The sequence below is a fragment of the Dipodomys ordii genome, unplaced genomic scaffold, assembly GCF_000151885.1.
Source record: "Dipodomys ordii isolate 6190 unplaced genomic scaffold, Dord_2.0 Scaffold3, whole genome shotgun sequence".
NCBI lineage: Eukaryota > Metazoa > Chordata > Mammalia > Rodentia > Heteromyidae > Dipodomys > Dipodomys ordii.
The window spans coordinates 11,031,653-11,052,157 of record NW_012267219.1 but is presented as its reverse complement, the minus strand read 5'-3'; the positions used below and the strand labels follow the sequence as shown (position 1 = coordinate 11,052,157).

General features: G+C 41.8%; 2 protein-coding genes across 2 annotated transcripts in view; one reads left to right on the top strand and one right to left on the bottom strand.

The window, feature by feature from the left end:
- The window catches only part of Best3 (bestrophin 3), a 40,708-nt gene extending 23,252 nt beyond the window's left edge, over positions 1-17,456 (top strand). Inside the window, exons 9-10 of the mRNA XM_013022385.1 lie at positions 1,240-1,391; positions 16,537-17,456. Coding sequence (XP_012877839.1) covers positions 1,240-1,391; positions 16,537-17,440 — 1,056 coding nt within the window. The 3' untranslated portion in view covers positions 17,441-17,456. The remainder of the gene's footprint in view (positions 1-1,239; positions 1,392-16,536) is intronic.
- Positions 9,224-10,093, bottom strand: LOC105990081 (40S ribosomal protein S3a). The gene has a single exon (XM_013022396.1). The coding sequence runs from the start codon at positions 10,070-10,072 to the stop codon at positions 9,278-9,280; it is 795 nt and encodes a 264-aa protein (XP_012877850.1). The 5' UTR covers positions 10,073-10,093; the 3' UTR covers positions 9,224-9,277.
- Positions 17,457-20,505: the final 3,049 nt, after the last annotated feature.

Here is a 20,505-nt window from a genome sequence, read left to right as displayed (position 1 = left end):
CAGCACACCAAACTTAGCAGGAAATAGACATGGAAAGGCAAGCCAGACTATAGCAGCCTATTTCCAAATTTATCTGAAACACATAAAAGGGACCCCCTTTAATTCTTCCTGCAAAGTTCCAACGCGACATTTCATGAAAAGCAAGAATGAGGGAATTTTTCTTCTTGGCAAAACTCTTCTCAGCCCATTCCTTCCTGAAAGCCACAGAGTAAAAAACTCCACCTAATTTTGTTTCAAGCCCTGGCCCTGCTATCACATTGTTGCATTGTAGATTACACTGTCGGTCTGCTAGGGAAGAAGCAGCGTGCCTACATTACTCACTTGTAGTCAAAACTGGATTCCCTTGGTCAAGCTCAGTGCCTCATGCCTGTATACCCAGCTACTTAAGAGGCTGGGATGGGGAGGATCGTAGCTCAACTCCCATCAGGATAAAAAGTGTGGGAGCTCCCATTTCAACTACTAACTGGAAATGGTGTTACCCATCGGTCATCCCAGCTACATGGAAAGTGTAAATAAGAGGATGGCAGCCCAGGCCAAGCCCTAAGCATAAATGCAAGGCCCTAGTTGAAAAGTACTGAAAGGAAAAGATCTGGGAGTATAATAGAGTGCCTTCCTGGCAAGCACAAAGTCCTGAATCCACATCCCAGTAGAAAAAAAAATCCAAACTGATTCCCAGAAAAATAATGTTATTTTTATGTGACCTTGTCAAAGCCAGGAGGAGAGAGAAATCACTACCACTTCAAGCAATTTAGGGCTGGTTGGTTTCTCTTTCCAAAAAACAAACAAGAAAGCGTGTAAGAGGGGACAGCAAGCAGACATCTGCTCCCAGGATTAATAGGATAAAATATAAGAATGTTTACCTTGGGGGTAAAGGGGAGGGGGGAAGTGGCTGCTGTCAGAGGAGTCACAAAGAACAATCCATCGCTGGAAGCAAAGAAGACAAAGGTGCCTAGCCACACCTTCCTGTAGGTAAGATGCAGCCCTGCACTGAGACACGTGACTCAATGGATGGTGTGTGGGAAGTGCAAAAAGCCCACTTACACTATTGCCAAGTGCTCTTGAGCAGTAAACAACGGGGACCACTCTGCAGAAGCCCTGGCTGCAGCAAAAGCATCTGTAGATTCACTCTTAGAGGTCAAGTCTTGTTGCTCTCCAATTTGCATTTGCCTGCTGGAAATTCTTCTCTTTTTTTATAGCATCCATATCTGAGCTGTTCTAACACTATGACAATGCTTTTAGGTCTCTCTTCTAGCTGTGGATGAGATGCACATGAGCTTACCCAAGATGAAGAAGGACATTTACTGGGACGATTCTGCAGCTCGACCACCATACACACTGGCAGCTGCTGACTACTGCATACCCTCGTTTCTGGGGTCAACAATCCAAATGGGGTGAGTGCACATGTTCTTTCCAAAGCATTCAAGACTTAGAACGTATTTCAAGTATTGTTCTGCTCTTACTGTGCCTGGTATGTTCAAGTCAATCTCTACTCAAATGATTTTAACACAGCTATGTCTGTCCCTATGTGCTACAAGCATTACATAAATGCATTCCTGCACAGCTCTAGAGTGATTTTATCGAACCTGATCATTTGTCTGATGTTGGAGAAATGGGTGAAAGGAAAGAAAGCCTCTTCCCTGCCAGAGACAGAGGCCACAGTTTCTAAGTAACTGAAAGAAGAGAGTACAGAAAACTTTTTAAGAAAATAATAACCCCTGCTTCTAAAAAGAGACCACAGAAAAAGAAAATCTGTGGGTGATTGTTTTGGAACTTCTTTGGGAAAGCTGTGGCTTTTCCTTGAGGCCAGTTCATATCTTGTCATGGCCACATGACCAGCCCCTCCTCCCAAAGTATTCCTCCTGATTCCCCACAATTTGGAATGCCTAGCTTCTATCCTATTCCTATAAAGCTTAGCTCTCACTCTTGTAAATAATGGTTTGCAGTGTTTCTCTTTCAAAGGGGCGTCTGAGGTTGAAAGCCCCCCGAGAGCCAAAGGAAAGGATGACTGAAAGTAGAAATTCAGGAGATGTGGCAAGTGATGAGAAAAACATGGCAGTCAGGAGATTGGTGTTGGTTCTGTTAAAGGATACATTAGAGAAGGTTCACAGCAGGTTAGACTTACTTCTGCTCCTGAACTGCTGGGCCTTGCCATCCAGGGTTCTTGCAGGCCAGCTTGCTCCTCCCTCCCCAGCCTATAGCTCAGTCTGCAGGAAGACAACTCCCCAGGGTTACACTAAGTGGCCCTGGTAATTCTTCTGCTGTGGCAGAGCTTCATGAACTTCTAGTACTGTCCTGATATTTTTTATGAGTTTGTTTTTAGAAAATTCAATGTTTTCTGTCTTAATGCAAAGCCCTTGAAAATATAACTTGTAGAAGAAAGAAGACCAACACTACTGACAGATTCTGAGAATCATTGAGGTGATTGTACTCAGAATATGATCCATTTCTAATGTTCATAAAGTTGGGGGGGTTGCAACTAACAGTGAAATGGTTTAAATTAATTGAGATTTTTAGTTTGATTAACATATTTGTTGTGATCATACTGTCCATGAACTTATAAGAGGTCTCAGGGACACTCGCTGCCCCAAAGATTACTGGGAAGATTAAATAAGAGAGGATGCTAAGATCTGAGGATCACAAGATTAGAGCCAGCCCAGACAGGAAAGCCCATTAAAACAAAAACAGAAACATGGGTTGGGAAGGTGGCTTAGTGGTAGAGTGTTTGCCTTGCATGCATGAGGCCCTGGGTTCGATTCCTCAGCACCACATAAACAGAAGAGGCCAGAAGTGGCGCTGTGGCTCAAGTGGTAGAGTGCTAGCCTTGAGCTGAAAAGCTGAGGGACAGTGCCCAGGCCCACAGTTCAGGCCCCATGATTGACAAACAACAAAAACAAAAAAACCACAACTCTTATCTCAAATCAATAACAAAAAGTCAGAATCCCTAAAAAGTCAGAAGAAGAGCCATAGCTCAAGTGGTAGAGCACTAAGCCTTGAGTAAAATAGCTCAGGAACAGGATGTGAGTTCAAGTCCAGGACCACCAAAAAAAAACATTAAATAAGATCCTAAGTATGAAAACATGTAATTATTTTTGTCAGGTAATCAGATCTTTCACTCATGAATATCAACTTGATACATACAAATATTAAATAAACCTGTGGTTTTTTCAGGTTAAACTAAGTCTAGGAATTTAGGACAGAAAATACAACAACTGAGAGAAAACCTGTTTTAGACTGCATCAAGCAATCAGTTACCAGACAGAATGCTTCTAATCCAATGGCCTGTTCACCAGCATGGCAGGGAAAGGCAGAGTGAATGCTAGTCTTTGAAAGAGGTTGTATGAGATGTCTGGCTGGACTGTGCTAGAAGCAATTGATAAAAAAAAAAAAAAACAATTAGGCAAAAGCTGACTTCCTTTTGATTTTCTGCATGAATGAGAACCATTAACAGCGAGGCTCATGATCCAGGAAAAGCCATTACAGGACTGTGGAAAGCCAAGCATCCACAGAATAAGCTTTATGATCCATGACTGCTGATTCTTCCTATGATTGTGGGGTTCAACAAAATGCTGATCACCTGGAACACAAGACCAAACTAACTTAATCAAAAAGAAGTTTATTAGGCTATACTCAAAGACTAGTCTAGCTTTGGAAATGGCTGAATATAGAGGCCCCAAGAATGTAACCCAGCTTGCTATTGCTCTGTCTCTCTCAATTCTGAGTCTGTCTCTGGCTCCCTTTCAGCCAACCTCTTCCCTTCCGATGGTAAAATGGAAAGATGGCAGCTAGCAGCTTCAGACTTATAACACCCATCTTTGTCAGCTAACCCAATGGAAATGGAATCTATTTTTCCAATTCTTAAAGCTGAAGTACACTGGGTGCTGGTGGTTACGCCTGTAATCCTAGCTACTCAGGAGGTTGAGATCTGAGGATCACGGTTCAAAGCCAGTCTGGGCAGAACAGTCCCTGTGAGACTCTTATCTGCAAATTAACCACTGAAAAACCAGAAGTGGAGCTGTGGCTCAAAGTGGTAGAGAGCTAGCTTTCAGCAAAAAGAGCTCAGGGACAGTGCCTAGCTCCTGAGTTCAAGCCCCACAACTGACAAAAACAAAACAAAAAACAAAACCTCCCACCACAACAATTTAAAAAAACCTACAAAATATACTCACCCAAGAAAGGATTCTCTATGCTTATTGAGCATGGACACATGAACAAGCTTTGGCTAATAATATTGACCTTTTGTACCTCTCCTAATTAGTTTGGGAATGGGTGTGTTAGTGAAGCCCAGCCAATCATAACAAAGCCAGCACTTCAGGTTTTTTTTTTTTTTTTCCTTTTTGGTCATGGGGCTTGAACTCTGGGCCTGGCACTGTCTCTCAGCGCTTTAGTTCAAGGCAAGTGCTCTGCCACTTGAGCCACAGCGCCACTTCCAGTTTTCTAGTGGTTAATTGGAGATAAGAGTCTCATGGACTCAGCAGCACTCAGTAGTTTTGTAGTTTTATATTCTTTTGGGGTTTAGCTCTCTAGAACATTTCATTCAGAAATCACATTGGCCATATCTTTTCATATTAACTTTTCAGATTCTAAAACTAACTCAATGCCCTCCAATAACTGAACAAATTACTATCCAAAGGCAATCTACAAAAAGGAAGGAGCCTCCCACACGACCAATCAGAAATGACTTTCACATTCAGCAAACTCTTCTTCCTCACAGAAGCAAGTGGCTTTTTTCTCAGGAGTAAGAAACTTGTCCAATATATGGGCCTGTGTTCTGCACATTTGCTAGATAACATAAATGAAATAAGATTATTCCTTAAAAAAAAGTCTTTTTCTTGTGCTTCTGCATACAGAATGCATTCATTTACTCAGGTACATTTTTTCAGAGTACTACCCATGGGAAGTTTGATGCCAGATACTAGACATAAACATGAAAAAAAATCCACCACTTAAGCTCACAGACTTGTATGGTAAATGCTGCACAAAGAGAAATTCTGAGTGTTGCAGAAATATACGCAGTGAGGACACATTCCACACTGCCTGTTGACAGAGAAAGGTTCTGGAGCTGAGGATTCTAACAGGTATCTTTAAGAGTGGGGGAAGGAATCAGCAGTGTGGCTCAGTTGGTAGAGTGCTAGCCAATAAGTGAAAGCATCAGAGTCTCAGTCTCAGACCAAAAGAAAAAAATAAAAACAGGGTAGGAGGGAGTCACTAAAGGATACATGCCAAGCTAATGTGAACAAAGATGGTAAAGAATGACAATGTATTCCAAGGAATCATTTGCTATGTATATTAGAAGAGCCAAAAATTGAATCTGGGGAGGGGCCAAAGGTAGGTTATAGTTTTCATAGCCTTTGTCCAAAGCAATTAAATGACTTTATCACAGTTTGGGTTTAGATAAGTTAGCCTGGCAGCTGGCTGACAGGTGGATTGATGGAGATAAGAAAGCTAGAGAGATAAGTTAACACTGTTGTCTCTTAAACAGAAGAGGGAAAAAAGTCTTGAGAGCATCTGCAAGGGATGACAGAGAAGACATAGTGGTCTGACAACAGGCTGGTGTAAGTCCTAACAAGGGAGGCCTCAGTGTGTGGGCCAGTGAATGAAGTAGGGGAGATAGGGAGGTGGGGAGGTGTGGTGCTTGTGTGGCTAGTAATGCAGGAAGTCCTGTGTCCCTTCATCCAGCATCATACTGCCTTAATCCACAGGATTTTTTTATTTTATTTATTTTTGTTGGTCATGAGGCTTGAACTCTAGCCTTGGGTGCTGTCCCTGCACTCTTCAGCTCAAGGCAAGTGCTCTACCACTTGAGCCACAGCACCACTTCTGGTTTTCTAGTGGTTTATTGGAGATAAGAGTCCCACAGACTTTTCTGCCTGGGCTGGCTTTGAACTGCAATCCTCAGAGCTCAGCTTCCTGAGTAGCTAAGATTATAGGTGTAAGCCACTGGTGCCAAGCTTCCAGAGGATATTTTAATAAGACTCGGTTTTCTCTGTTTAACTGTAGACCAACAAGGTGTTTAAAAACAGTCCTGTGAATTCTGACACCAAATCAGTGCTGAAGTCTCATCTCCCAGTCTTTGTTAAGAATGGGACCTGTTGAGGGGCTGGGAAGGTGGCTCAATGGTAGAGCAATTGCCTTGCATGCATGAGGCCCTGGGTTCGATTCCTCAGCACCACATAAGCAAAAAGCGGGAAGTGGCGCTGTGGCTCAAGTGGTAGAGTGCTAGCCTTGAGCTGAAGAGCTGAGGGACAGCGCCCAGGCCCAGAGTTCAGGCACCACGACTGGACCCAAAAAAAAAAAGAATGGGACCTGTTGAAAAACAACTTCAGAATCAACATTTGGGAAACAAGTACTTAAAAATGTGACCAGAGCGCTCAAATTCAAAATTGTTTCATAAATATATACACCTTGAGCATTTACTAACTACTAGTAACTATTGTATGGCTATGAAAAAAAAAAATCTTTCCTATTTGAACTCTGCCCATCTTCTCACCTGGGATCAGTTCAGGTGAATTTGTTTATTTGTTCTTTTGGCAGAATGTGGACTGCTTTCTGATCACTGTTTTAATCAAAATATCTTTCTTATTAGCCTAATCATGAAGACCCTATTAACCAAGAACAAGAGAACACCTGAAACCAATCGAAAGAGGAGTGGTTTATAAGAAAATACACCTACACCCTAAAAATGAAAATGGGACAAGAATAAAACCCATTTGATAAGCCTAACATTACCAAACAAATCTGAAGGCTAGCATTGTTGAAAATGAATTAAAACGCGCACATGCACGCGCACATGCACACACACACACACACACACACACACACACACACACACACACGATCCAGTTCTTGTCTCTTCCCCACAGCCAGCATGAGACGGATGGAGAGTGCCTCACTTCACATTATACTGTCATAAGTCACTTCAACTTTCTTACTACTTTGTATTAACACAAAGAATAGAACACATTGAAATGAAAGACTGAAGTCTCTCATAACTCTCTTTAATCCTGTCTTGAAAATCAAAACAGCCAACAAGAAAAGAAGCAATAATCCCTTCAGGGCATTGGAAGAACCCCAACAAATCATCCACTCATACCAGCTAAAAGATTCCAGTTGTGGAGCGCAAAGGCTGGGGCTGCTTAAGAATTAGATCACTCAAGTACATCATGAGTGATTGTTCTAACTCACGACTAATCTAAAACATGCTCAGTTCTATATACCATATACTACAGACTACAATCCATTTCGAGAACTTTATTACTGGACATTTTGCCATTATTAAATGTATTTAATACTTAAATAATAATTTAAATATTAAAATATTTAAACTAAATGAAAATGAAATTCTCACATTTGAGTAATCTTAAAGTTTCTATGAGATCCACTGAGGATTCCCTTAGAACAGAGGAGAAATATTCAAATTTTCTAAGAGTTTCTTCTATTACAAGTGAAGGAATTTAAGACACATCTGAGAGCCAGGTGCCAACAGCTCACACCTGTAATCCTAGCTACCTAGGAAGTTGAGATCTGAGGATCAAGGTTCAAACCAGCCTGGGCAGAAAAGTATGTGAGAGTGTTCCCTCCAAATAACCACCAAAAAGCCACAAGTGGAGCTGTAGCTCAAGTGATTGACAATGCACCAGCCTTAAGCAAAAAAGCTGATGGACAGTTTCCAGGTCCTGAGTTCAAGGCCCAGTATTAGCACCAAAACAAAAAAAAAAGTTTAATACTGTGAAACTTTAACCAGTTTATTGAAAATGATCATTTATTTATATGTCTTTATTCCTTAACTTCAATTCATACATAACAATAATATAATTAGCTATTGTATGTACACATATATGTTCATAATATGCACAAAAATTCAGAATTTCAGCAGTCAGTATTGGTAGTCAATATTAATTTAAGTCTATGAAAATGCATATGTTGCTTGGTTTTTTGCTGGTTAATTGAAGATGGACTCTCATAGGCTTTACTGCCTGAGCTGGCTTCCAACCTAGATCCTTCAGGTCTCAGTCCACTGAGTAGCTTCGATTAAACTTGGGAGCCACTAGCACCTGATGCATGTTTTCACAAGCAAGTATTTTATTAAAGTTTGGTTAAAAGTACTTCTAGATGGATAATTTATTCAGTAATATGTTCATAACCAACTATATTCAACTATGTTTGCCTTATAAGAAAATATAGTCTAATATATACTATTACATGCTTATGTTATAAGCTACTAAAAATACCTCAAGTTGAACCTCAAGAAAAATGTGTTCTTGGAACATTGATTTCCACTCCCCACCCCACCCCACACTCCCCATGCACCTTAATGTACCAGAAAGGAAGAAGAGACAGAACTTCCCAAAGGGACAAATGTGCATTAAGTCATCATTTTAGAACTTCCTCAGAGATTCTTTCAGATGTGATAAGGGGTCACCTTTGGTGCTCAGTTTTCAACTTTAAAATTATATCCAAGGTTTACATGGGTTAATTTCCTTTTCTAACCCAAGTGTTGTAGAAGTCAGCTGTTTTAAGGTAGGGGAGGAGTTAGTAGAGCAGACTTCTCTTTGGGCCATCATTTCTTTCTATGTCGGCCAGCAGGGATCAAGACCACATTATCCAGGTGGTGACTAGATACCCCTCTTCAAAGGAATAAGCCACAAACCACATTCGGCACGATTTTCGGTCTGAATTTCAGACTGGCAGCACAGAGGTGCTGGGAAGGTCAAAGATCCAAGTGCAGCCACATAGACAAAGCATACCTCTCAGATACTCCATTAGCTTGGAAGTGTGCACAAGAAAGGCAGTAGAGGAGAAGCTAAGTGAATCCAATAATTTGACCATTCCCAGCCCCACCCCCTTAAAGCTCAGCGTGAGGGCTACTTGGCCGATTTTATAAACCTGAGGTTTAAGTGTTCTGCGGTGCAGAAGGTTAAAAATAACAGCCTTCACCTCCAAATGGGTTTGAAGAGTGCATTTGCTTTGCTTGTGTATAAACGCTCCTCTGCATTTGTCACTATCCTGATCAATTCTTGCCTGACTTTGATTAAATACACTGCAATTTTAAAACAATGAATCTGACCTAAGAAGGAAAACTCATCATATTAAATGTTATTTTCCTAAACTCCTCATTTCAGTTCTGTTAAAAATGACTTCTTATATTTGAATTTAAATTGCCAAAATATCACTTCAAAAGTGGAACACAGAAAGACCACAGGTCATCTAGGTTTATCCTTCAATCTTTTTTTTTTTTCACAAATAAGCCTTTTATTTGTCACTATTAAAACTCTGGATTTTAAACAGATTCTTGGACTGGTGGTTCGTATCCATCAGCTCGCTCGACTTTAGCACCAGTCTCGTCACCAGTAGCTTTTCCAGAACTACCACCTTCACCATGAAGCTCCATGAGTTTTCCCAATTCAAACTTGGGCTTCTTCAGCATTTTTACTTTTCTAACGAAGACATCATGAAATGGATAAATAGACTGGCAAGCCTTTTCTATGTCTTTCCCAATGCTATCTGGAATCAATTTATTAACTACTTCTTTCAAGTCATTTGTCTGTACTTCTCGGGTCATGATTTCCATCATCTTCTTCCGGATTTGGCGGACCTGCTGATGCTGAGCATAGGAGGTCTTGCGGATCTGATTGTTGCGTTTTTTAGTGAAACCAACACAGAACAGACGAAGCAAATAACCATCTGTAGTCTTGACATCAACATGAGCTTCAATCATGGTCTGCCACTTTTTGACCATAGAGCACATTTTGTCTCGGGTGAGATCCATGCCATGGAAGTTGGTCAGACAGTTCTTGCCCTGAACGTCCTCAGTAATTAGCTTGAATTTTCTAAATGCGACTTCATCATTCTGCAGATCAGCAAGGCTCACTTCAAACACCCGACCCTTGAGGCCATCAGATGCGATTTTGGTTCCTTGAGTCCTCGTGACTAGTGTTTTCCCAATATTCCTTATATTGAACATGGCTGGTGCTTTCACATCATACCAATCCTTCTTAGAAAATGGATCAACCACTTTCTTCTTGGCTCCCTTTTTGCCGCCTTTTGTAAGGCGCTTGTTCTTGCCTACCGCCATGGTGCCGGTCAGAGAGCCAAAAGGTCCTTCAATCTTTTTGAAGCTCAGTATTTACCTGATTGCACGAGTGAAATGGAAGATGCTTTGCAAAAAGCTCATTTGTTTGTTTTGTTGTTGTTGCTTATGCTGGTTCTGTAGCTTGAACTCACAGCCTAAGCATTGCCTCTAAGCTTCTTTTGCTCAAAGCTAGTGCACTACCACTTCAGTCAGAACTCTACTTCTGGTTTTGCTTGTCTTTTATTAGTTTACTGGAGAGAAGAGTCTCACGGACTTTCCTGCCCGAGCTGGCTTCAAACCACAAACCTCAGATCTCAGCCTCCTGAGTAACTAGGATTACAGGCATGAGACACTCATGCCTGGCTTGCAAAAAGCTAGTTCTGAGGGGGGAAAAAGATGCACTGACCCAACCAAGTCATCACACAAACTTTCTTACAAAAACTATTTTGGTCTTTCTATTATCAGACATACCCTAAGAAGTGTGACAGTACATTTCCACCATCCGCTGCCAGGCACCAGGGGATGGGGAGATCTTTACCCTGACTTATTAGACAGACCTAAACTAGACCCCCTTTCCTGCTCATTTAGACGTTTGTCATTGGCAAGAGAGGCTGTGGGCTTTGTAGATACTATTGAAATGCTGGGCTTGGGGTTTTCTTAACATTGAAGATGAAACTAATTTCAATCCAGACATCTATCTGCCCTGTAGAGATAACACATGTTGCCCCTCCTTATAGACACAATTAACTATAAACAACAAGCCCAACTGGTTTAACATCATTTTTCTTTTGCTTGTTTTCTTCTCTCCTCCTACCATTATCCATCCCATTTTCAAAAAGAGCCCAATATATAACACAACCTATTTCATCGCTTTGTGCCTCAGATTTCTGTGTTAATGGTTCTCATTGTGCAGTAAATGTGTACAGGGTTGGCTATGTCTGCCATGTGGCACAAAGGAAAAGATACCAAGAAGCCAGGAAAGCCTGGTGCCCATGACACCCATCATGTGGTCCTCCTTGACTTCCTTCCACTAAATAAATCCAGTTTTTTTTTAAATTTTTATTTTATTGTTAAGATGTTGTACGGAGTGGTTACAGTCGTATGAGTAAGGCAATGAGTCCATTACTTGTCAATCATTGTTACCCCTTCCCTTCCTTGTTGTGGACCCACTATCCCTTTCCTCCCCCATCTCCCACACTCCTATCCCCACGCCTCACCGCCCAAAGTTGTAAAGTTCGTTTTTGTTACCAATATACTGTCCTGTGGGTATCTTTGTTGCAATGGGTCTTCCTGTGTCCTTGTTTCAGCATTTTGTTAGTCCCCTTCTCCTCCCCAGATTAGACATATGTATATATAAGATGCAGGGTAATAAATCGAGTTTCTGCCAGTCATTATATTTCCTTCCATTTATCCAGTGCCCTAGGCATACTGAGAAATGGCTTTTCTTTGAAGGTTTTTTGTTTGTGGGTTGTGGGACTTGGACTCTGGACTTGGGCGCTGTCCCTCAGCTCTTCAAGGTGAACACTCTACCACTTGAGTCACAGCACCACTTCCAGTTTTCTGATGGTTAATTGGAGATAAGAGTCTCATAGACTTTTCTGCCATGGCTGGCTTTGAACCGTGACTCTCAAATCTCAGCCTCCTGATTTAGGATTACAGGTGTGAGCCACTGTTGCCTGGCCCCTTTGAAGGTTTTAACTATTTGACACTAGGGAGAAAAAAAAGAACACTCTTAAAGGAGAAAGAGGGTGCCCTGCAGGCTGGCACTGTTATTTTCCTCCAACCTGCCCAAGGTCAGTGGTGATTTAGGAGCCACCGAAGTGGTCTGGAAGTTTGCCAGTCTTCCACACAGTCCCTTAAGTATCTTCACTCATCAAAGCTTTTTGGCATATATTGTTCGCAAACAACCTGGAAGGCAGGTAAAAAAATATTATCACCGGTTTGCCAGTTGTGATTCTAAGTCACAGAGGACTTGTGTGAGTCTCTGCGGTCACCCAGAGAGTTCGTGTCAGCCTGGACAGCAGGATCCTGGCTCTGTGAGCTCTCAGAATGAATGATGTGTCCCATCCTTCAAACTGATTCTCCAAACTCCATGTCTGGAAATGAGAGCGTCTTTGCACTTTCCATGAATGTCCTACTTTCTCTAATTACCTGCCTATCGGTGTCCAAATGAGTTCCAAACATAAAACCTCACTTTGTCATCTGACCATCTCTCATAGATGGCAATATAATGAATTGCTTGCTTGTGTCCTGTCATATTATGTCTCTGCTGTTTGGACCTCAAAATTACTCTAACCCTAAACTAAGGGTACATTTTAAATTTCTAACATTATTATTATGGTGGTGATGTATTATGGAGGGTTACAGTTACTTAGCTCAGGTAGATAGTAGATTGTCAGCCTTCCCTTCGCTGTCTCCAAGTTTTTCCCTCCCATGGGTACTTTTTTTTTTTAATCAAATGAAGAAGAACATGAAGCATAAATGAACCTAAGAGGTATACTTAGTTGGGACATGAGGAAATCTTTCCAAGTATTTTATTCTGTGTGCTCCAAGCTTTCCAGCCTTTTGTCCTTAAACAAGTTCCTTTATATTGGGAATATGGTGATGTTTGTCATGGTTATGAGAAAGGAGGAGGTGAACTCTGCATGTAATAGTGAAATCTTCCAGAGAGGAAAAATCATTTGGTTCCCCAGGCCGGGACTTTCACTCTCCCTAGGGTACAAAAGCCTAAAGGACATGTTCCCCACTTCTCATGAGATATGTGAAATACCAAAGACCCAGCTTTACACTGGAGGCATGAAAAGTTTTCAATCTTATTTGTTAACCTAAGCATTCACCAATGTTGCTTTTTATGGCGTCTTTCTAGCCTAGACAGGCTAGAAGCTAGCTTGGAACTAACCTCACAAGGCCAGTTACGCTCTCTCCAAGACAAGCAGTGGTTACTCACTGATAAAGGGATGGTCACTGATAAAGTTTCACAACACACTCAAATCTATCTTTCCAGCCTATGTTCTACACTCTCCTCTGTATTTTTACATACATCAAATATTTCTCCCTCCTCACAATCACTCATTCCTGCTTGTCACTTCGTCCAACCTAGAACATGCTGCCTCTTCTCTATCAATCCAATTCTGGCTCAGTATCAAAAACTTACTTTGCTCTTACTTATAAGTAATAAGGTGCATAATGCAACAAGTTGTTCATGATTGATGCTCAGTAAACCCAGCCAAGTAGATAAGCAAATAAATCTCAGGAGTCCACACCATAGTCTTATGAGGAAAGAAGGTCCAATGGAGTCTCCATAGCACATCTAACTAAAGTCAGAAAAACTGTGGCTCCCAAAGCAAAGTGCTTTTTGCAGTTTGCTCATTGTACTTGTCTATGTTTCTCCAGTCTATGACTCAGGGTTTATTCTTCTCATTGTATTGAGTGTATAGTTTGTATCAGTGCCTAGTTTGAAAGATTTTTTTTTCCTTTTGAGTCACAAGGTTTTGAAGTAATAATATTCTGAACTTAATTAGGTGCCAGTGGCTCATGTCTGTAATCTTAGCCACTCAGGCAGAGATCTAAAGATTGAGGTTCAAAACCAGCCCTAGCAGAAAGCATGAAACTGTAATCTTCAATTAACCACCAAAAAGCTGGAAGTGCAACTATAGGCCCTAATGATAGAGCCCCAGACTTGAGCAAAAAAGCTAAGGGACACTCCCAAGCCATGAGTTCCAACCCCAGTATCAGCACACACAAAAAAATAGTTTTTCCCCTAGAAGATTGGGTCATTCTTACAAGGTTGTGTACTTTAGGAATAGTTAAGGAAAACAAAAGCCAAGTAAATAGTCAAGATTCTAAACAGAGGGCAGATGCTTGTCCTATAAAGAGAGATTGCCAGCTCGACCTTAAGTCCTAGAGCACAGCCAGGGCAGCAATCTTAGTGACCAACTGTACTTGCCCTCCTCTCATGGCCTCCCTGGCTAAATAGATTCCTGTGAAGTGTGACTGGTGATCTGACCTAATGAAAGCCGAGCAGCAGGGTCACCGGGGTCACTGAAGCATGAGTCTGCGTTTCCCAAGTTGATGTAATAGAATCTGCACCTCTCAGGCCGGTGGTTGGGTCAGGAGGCTATCTGGTAGCCAAGGGCAATGCTGGGGCTTTAGAAAAACAGCTCAAGGCTGTAACCCAACACCATTCCAGGACATTTCACCAGTTAATCATCTCAGCCATCCATCTTTTATTCATAAACACAGGAACAGGTTTTCTTTGGCTGTTTTTTAGGCTACTCCAAATGCATAGTTCTTATAAATCATCCCTTCCTTTTTATTTAAGAGTTTTAGGACCTGATTAAGCATGAATAGTTGACAGGCTTGAGCTGATCAATTATGAAGTGACTGGCCTGACTCAACCATGTTCAGGCAGTCCCCATCTATTATCAAAGATCCATTGTGTTTCTTTCCCTGAAAATGTACCTGGCATAAAGCATCATGTCACCGTGGCTCTCAGGATGAGCCCTAGACGGGGAGAGTGGCTCTCAAAGCCAGCCTCTCAAGTCACTTAAGGGTAAGGCTTTGAAGTAGTTCTTCGAACCCTATTTAGAGTGTAAATCCACAGAGATGGGAGACAGACATGCAATATAAGGCAGGCATAAACCTTACTACCAAACACACTATCTTTATCTCAATTACTCGTTCTATTTCATCCTTGAAAGAGATTAAAATTAGTAAGATTGTGTGTTTTATTTTTTAAGTGTTAAAGAAAATTCAACAGGATATTCTTAACCATAGCACATGCACCACAAACTTGCCCTCAAGGGGAACCCGGTCACACATTGAATCCACCTGGCCTCCACAAATAGCTTCACTCAACAGGCTTTTCCCTACTCCTTCTTGGCCTAGTTGAACACGCACAGAGGCAAAGCAGTCACCAGAAATGCGTACATATTACCTCTGGGAAAAGACTGTGTTGTACTATTTGCCATGGGCTCTAACTCCTTGACATCTATCTTATAGGAAAGCATAAGGTAACAAAAACTACAAAGAGGAACATTTGGTTACTTAGGCTACATAGGCTTAAGGAATCTACCTGTCTGTAAAGTGTTCATAACAATGAATATTATTCACATGATTAGTATGAAAACTAAATTATTATTCCCTATTATTTGCTCTCTCTTGTATTTTTAGCTATGATCCATTGAGGTTTCATTTGGGGGTAGGACATGGGTCCTTAGGTAACATTATCTTATTTCATTTGTAATAAGGAAAAGATGTATTACATTTATTTTAATGTCTAAGTATCTAGAGCAGAGACTTTCAACATTTGGTCTGCACTTAACCAGGGGTTTTCTAAGACTCCTCTAGGGAGACCTTGTGGTCAAAACTCTGTTCATATCCACGCTAAGATTTCTTCTTATTCTCATTCTCTCATAAGTATATAGAAATCCCTCCTCCTTCACCATCTCATTAGGCTTGTTAGTTACCTATAGGCAACTATAAGCCCAAAAATATTGAAAAGAAAATTCCAAAAATAAGCAATTCATAAGGTCTTGATTGCATGCCATTGTAAATCCTATGATGAAACTCTGAGCCATTTCACTCTGGCTAGTCTTGGATACGAATAGTCCCTTTGTCCAACATATCCACACTATATAAACTACCCACTCTTTAGTCACCTAGCAGGTGACTCCATTATTACATTGACTGTCTTGGTTCAGCACAGCTTGTTTTGAAATCACCTGTATTTTATTATTTTATTTAGGGATAGCCCGCCCAGCATAGGCACAGTGGTGCTAGAAGTTTGGATTTGCTGCATGGAAGTTGTATAGTGCTTCCTTTAAGAAAAAGATGGAAGTTCTTAAGAAAATGTAGGCTAAGTTGCAAAGAAGTACAATAAGAATGAATCTTTTCTACTCATGAAGTCATGAAGAAGTAAAATAATTCATGCTAGTTTTGCTGTTGCACTTCAAAAGGCAAAAGTTTCAGCCACAGTGCATGCTAAGTAGTTAGTCAAGCTGGAAAAGGCATTGTTGTATATGGTTCCAGACCATTGTGGTTTCAAGAATCCACTGGCTGTTGTGGAATGTATCTTTCACTGAAAAGGGGGCAGAGGGTCATGCTACAGTACCAAGGAATTTTCCAGAGGCTGGAAGCTATGTGGTGATGTCATCCCTTATTCCTTAAAGGAATGTGTGCTTACAACACCTTCTTGTGGTTTCTATATTCCGCTATTGTAAGTATAGTTAAAAAATAGCAATTAATATGTCCCAGATAAACATCTCTTTGAGATATCAATGATTTTTAAGTGCTGGAAAGAATCCTGGGACCAAAAAGTTTGAGAACTTCTGCTAAACATTGCAAATGACACCCCCCACCCCAATCCAGAATCTGTACACTAAAAAGAGAAAACTTATCTCTTCACTTGGGAGATTCTGCCCCCAACGCCAGGCCTCTAAGGCTACCATGCTTATCCTGTGTTTCAGGCTCTCAGGCGACGACTGGCTGTGGAACTATGAGAAACATGGCCACCGGCACTCCATGATGAGGAGAGTCAAGAGGTTCCTGAGCACCCACGAACACCCCACCAGCCCCCGCAGGAGAAGCTTCGGAAGGCAGGCCAGCGACAGCTCCGTGTTCTTCCCCCTCAGCCCAGCTCGGGATCTGCTGAACGTGCCCTCCAGAAGCCCCCAGAGAGCCTCGCTGGCCCGCAAGCAATCCCACTCCCTGCAGGGCAGCCCCAAGCATTCCAGCATGGGGGAACTGTCCACCATCAGGGAGACCAGCAGGACAAGCACGCTCCAGAGCCTGACCCCACAGTCCAGTAAGAGGGCCTCCCCCACCAAAATGCCACAGGTGCCCGAGGTCTTGATCACAGCAGCTGAAGCACCGATGTCCCCAACAGATGACCACGACTCCACGACCTCCATCTTAAGCTTTGAGTTTACTGGGGTTCAGCCAAGCAGCACTAGGCAGCAGGAAAACCCCTTGGGATCAGTCCTGTCCCTCTCGGAGAAGAAGACACTTTCCAGGGCCCCAAGTCATCAGACCATTTCAGCCAGTAATGAGATAGACATGTTCAAGTTTGAGGAAGCCCTGGAGGATGACAGGTTCCCAAAACGGTGGAGCCTTCCAGCGTTTGGGGAGTCTAGACACGCTTCTCTAGGAAACCTGAGTCCAGACCCTGTGACTCCAGGTCTTTTAATCCACACCGAAACATCCTCAGAGACCAATGGAATCAACCCTGGGGCTGCCACTGCAGGCTCTCCTGACGTGCTGTATTTAATAGAAAACCTGGATACCAAGGAAACAGATATCCTAGAATTTAACAACGAGCAAACTGAGGAATCACCCAAAGGAATGCCACAAAGCTCTAGGACCCGGTTCTAGCCCAGAACCAGGCTTTTCCAAAGCTCAGCATCAGTCCACACAAACCCTGTGAGCTGATCAGTCTGTTTAAAAAGAAAAAGAAATGATCACACTGTCCAAGCTCCTTAGAACTCTGAAGAGCATTGTGACCCTGTTTTTCTGAAAACTGCAAAAATCAAACACATTCGTGTCATTCATCCATCACAAAGTGGCTTTTATGAAAGTTTTTCAGCCCACCGTGAATTATCTAAACCAAATCAGAATCTTATGTAGATCTATATGACTTACAAACTAATAGACTTATAAATTCAAAGCTTTGGAAAGAGCCTTGTAAATCAATCCCCATAGACTGGCAAAGGCCTAGACCCAGCGGTTCTATCTTTCTAGATGTTTATTTTTCTCCTGTCTAGGAGAGGATCACAGAATGCCCCCAAAGCCCTTTTCTACTCAAACTTCTTCAATTGAGGATTTCCTCCTTCCTAAAACTATCATTGCTTCCTAATTCTTAAGCTTCATTAGTTATTATTTATTAGTTGTTTCTCTTCAATATCCTCTATGTTTACTTCTTTATTTTTTTTCTCTTCCTCTTTATTCTCTTATCCATTGTTTCCTTTTCTTTTTTGTGCCTTTTCTGGTGACTCTAATTTGTCCCACTCTTCGGTTATAATATTTTCTCTCACCAACTCTGTTGCTTACTTCTTGCTATGGTGATCAACATACAAAGCCAAGACAAAGATGTCAACAAATCATTCACTCGCTCTCAATCTCACAATAGAAAGTGTATGGGAATGTATTCATCACTCTCTTAAAATCACTGCTGTTTCTGTCTGCTTCTGCTCATTAGTCTTGGTCATTGGAGAAAACAGGCACCAAAAGGTCATAGAACCTGAATAACCAGATACTATGGAACCAAACAATAATATGGCTTATATCCATCAAATTCAAATCCTAAAGCACAAATCTCATTGGTGCCACACATGGGACCAGTTACATGGCCTACCAGATCGGTGGAAAGGAAATAGGATATTGGAACTGGACAGATAAACCATGACTCTGATGGAGTGTGGGTGTTGCCTTACTCCCTTCAGAAACTCATCAGAAGCTCTGTATTGTGGCCTCTGAACTCTCTAACCTTGCTGCATGAATCCTGCTCAGCTTGACTACATACAACTTCAGAAATAAAGTAATCCTAACAGCTGACATATTTAGTGTTCACATGTTTCAGGCATCAGCATGTGAAGTTCATAGATGACCTCATTAATCATCACAGACTGATATTAAAACGGAAGATGAAGAAAACAGAGGCATTGGAGAATTTGACGTTTGCCCCAAATCACATAACCAGGTCATCCAGCTCAGGTGTCCACACTCAGCCACCGTTTTTTTCTCACAGCTCTGTGCTTTCTGTAAGGCCCAGACTCTCCACAGTTCACCCAGAACTCTGGAGCATGTGCTAAGGAAACCAGACCCAAGTGATAGTTTTGTGCTTAATCCCTCCAGCCTTGCAGGCCTTTCAAGGTCCTTTCTGTACTCACAGAGAAGAGGAGTGCTCCAACTTTGAGGTCTAGCTATGGTCTTCTTCATTTTTTTTGTGCCAGAACAAGTTGACATGATCCTATCTCTCCCCACTTTCCTGTAGTATTATAATTAGCACACTTGCACAAGCCCTCAAATCTTGACCGGCCTCCTGGGCTCCAGGAGAACACTGACATTTACTTCAACTGACTTTTCTCAAAAGACTTAAAGGAAATACTATTGGAAGAAATCTATGCACTGATGGTTCTCTGTGTTAGTCAATGGCGTTAGCACTTGGGGCAGTTTTAGCTTCTTGGTGCAATTTTCTTGAGTGATTCAACTTAAGTCCAGTCTCTTCTCTTTGTCTTGATCTACTGCTCAGAATCAAATACGTTTCCACTTCACTGCTTTTGAAATATAATCAATTTTTATTCCCAAATCCAAGGTGATAAATTATACACAAGGAGAATAATACATTTTGTAAAGGGATGGAGACCGTTCATTTGTCTCTGGCTTCCATCCATCCCTTATGCACCTTTATCCAGAGAGTTTCTTCAATATTTCTTTAAAATTTGAGCTGGCATCCTATTCCTCTTTGCTCTGAAAACTGAATTATGACTTGTGCAATGAGCTCATCTGCTGGAAGTCAGCTATAAATTCAAGACAGCAGTTGTGCAGCATGGATGAAGAAATTTTCCATTCTGAAATGAGTTTTGAACCCAGCATAGGCAAGGCTGCAAAAACAAAAGGCTTTCTTCTCATGCACTTGGGTTTTATTATCTACCTGACCATTTTCTCCTGAGCTCTGGAGCCTTCCACCATCTGAATGAGTTGTCCTATAGCCTGTGCTTGTTTGGGGCTTGACCCATTCCAAGAAGTCAGCTATGTTTGGCATTAAATGTAATGTGCAAGCCAGCACATAGAGTGAGGCCAGGCCCTGGATGTTGCATTCCTTTCCTGCTCTCCAGACAACTCTGCCCTGACACTGGAGCCCTAGTTCTGTAAAGGCTCATCTTTTGTCCAAGAACAGAGAGATGCTAGGCCCTGACAAAACAAGTGGCCACTCTCTCCCTGTCTTCTGCTGTCCCATATCATATTCTCTGGTATTCTCATTCTCAGCTCATCAACTCCCACTCCACTTACCCATTCTTACCTAGCCTTGAAAACAAGACTATAGAAAACATATTGTAAATGTAAAATTTAACATTAATGCAAAGAAAAGACTCCCTTAAACATACAACCCTATTTCTTCAGTGATTCCTCTTCTAGCTTCTCCTCCAAAGAGGTCGACTCAATCCTTAGTCATTTCTCTAGCAAAACTGCTGAGGATGTGCTAGGCTCAGGCAGCCAAGGGTTGTAATGGAATGAATAGTACACAGCAGGCATGTGAGTTACCTCTGAGTAGCTTTAGAAACTTGAACAACTATTCATCCTTAAGAATCTCATAGTTCCAGCCGGGCGCTGGTGGCTCACGCCTGTAATCCTAGCTACTCAGGAGGCTGAGATCTGAGGATCGCGGTTCAAAGCCAGTCCGGGCAGGAAAGACCGTGAGACTCCTATCTCCAATAAAC